General features: G+C 42.2%; 1 protein-coding gene across 1 annotated transcript; it reads right to left on the reverse strand.

Moving 5' to 3' along the window:
* Positions 1–475: 475 nt before the first annotated feature.
* On the reverse strand, positions 476–1,135 carry LOC110675154 (non-classical arabinogalactan protein 31-like). The gene has a single exon (XM_021839540.1). The coding sequence runs from the start codon at positions 1,133–1,135 to the stop codon at positions 476–478; it is 660 nt and encodes a 219-aa protein (XP_021695232.1).
* Positions 1,136–1,681: the final 546 nt, after the last annotated feature.

Below are 1,681 nucleotides of genomic sequence, written 5' to 3' on the forward strand. Positions count from 1 at the left end.
GTGTGAGGCACATTTTCAAATATTCTTTATAGTCATTTCTATATGAACCTACATCATATGTGGTTGGATCATATTAAAATTTAAATTTCTTTCAAAAATTTCACAGAACACTATTTTTATTGCAAGGATGGTGGCCGCCCATAAACCAGGAGATTTTTATTCAACGAGGAGGTTAAGTTCTGGTCACAGACCACGGTCCAATCAAAATAATAAAGAAATGTATGGTCTAAAGAGCTCGAGAGGGGGTGGAAGGTCTAAAAACCCAAAAAAATCCATTTGGTTTATGGACAGATCCTGAAGAAACTATACGAGATTAGATTTGCAAACCATTTCAATTTTTGAGCCGAAACTGTGCCTATCAATCCTATTAATCTGAATAAAAAAGCTTTCAACTTAGGATCATTGGTTTTATTGAACTATGAATAAATAAATAAATAAATTAGCCCCTGGTCATCATCATTTGTCTATCCACGATTCACGATTTATTGTACCGTGGTGTAAGCGACGACCGACACGAGCCGCAGTAGCTGGATGGTTTGTAAGGTTGTTTCAGTGCAGAAATCGGTGGAGGATACACCACTGGCGATGCGGTCGTAGTTTTCAGAGAGGGCATTATTGGATAACCCGGGTAGACAATCGGTGCAGGTGGCAGCACTGGGGGTGGTTGGGTGCATGGAGCTGTCGTCGTTTGAGGTGGCGGGGTCGTCGTCTGAGTGCATGGTGCAACCGTTGTTTCGGGCTGGGGTTCCAAAGCGTTGTCGTCCTTGGTCAAAGCGTACACAATTTGCTGGAGCACACATTTCGGCAGTTTCAATGCAGTTTTGGGTGGAAGTTGTACGCACACGGAAACGGGAAGTGAATTATCGCTGGGCTCAGATGGGGGCATTTGTGGGGGTGGCTGACTTTCTTCAACTTCATCGCTGTCATCGGCATCACAACCGGGATAGACTCCAACACGTTGTAACTGATTTGCTGACGGGTAGAAGGAAGAATCGTACCGCAGAGAAGGGTTCACGTTGCAGTGACCTGTTCGACACTGTCGCTGAGGGTCTGGATATGGCTTTGGGCTGGAGTATGGTTTGCATTCAGCGTGACTAAACAGAGCCAACACGATGCACACGATAATTTTGAACATTTTGCGATAGATAATCCAACGATCCTTTCCCTTTAGGAAGATGATGTGTTTAACTTGAGAGCAATGAATGAATTGTGACAGATAAGCGCGATAATCGTACATTTTATACCGACGATAATTGTCGTAAAAAATGTTTCAGTTTGTTTGGAAAGGAAACATGATTCTACTCCGAAATACTTTTACATACAGCTTTCAGCGTGTTACGCTCAGACCGCATAACCTGAAATTGTTAGTTTTTGCGTGCGTGTATGATAAACATTACTGTTTCGGCTAGTTGATGAGTTCATGCCCGAGAGTCATAATTACACACAACTTTGGTGAAAATTCCCACAGCAACTAATACGTTAGTGTCTCCACCAATGCTTGGCAGGGTGGTATAAGCGTTGGGTGTAATGTTTTACATATCAACATTCAACACTTTTTGTGGTGATTTTCAATCCATTTTTTATTTCTGCTGCTGTAAAGGTTGAGGCGGGTGTCATAATGACCAGGTTGTTTAGTAGTATGCATATAGCACAGAGTTACAAACATTATGCAATAAACGTG

The sequence above is a fragment of the Aedes aegypti genome, chromosome 2 (assembly GCF_002204515.2).
Source record: "Aedes aegypti strain LVP_AGWG chromosome 2, AaegL5.0 Primary Assembly, whole genome shotgun sequence".
Taxonomy (NCBI): Eukaryota; Metazoa; Arthropoda; class Insecta; order Diptera; family Culicidae; genus Aedes; species Aedes aegypti.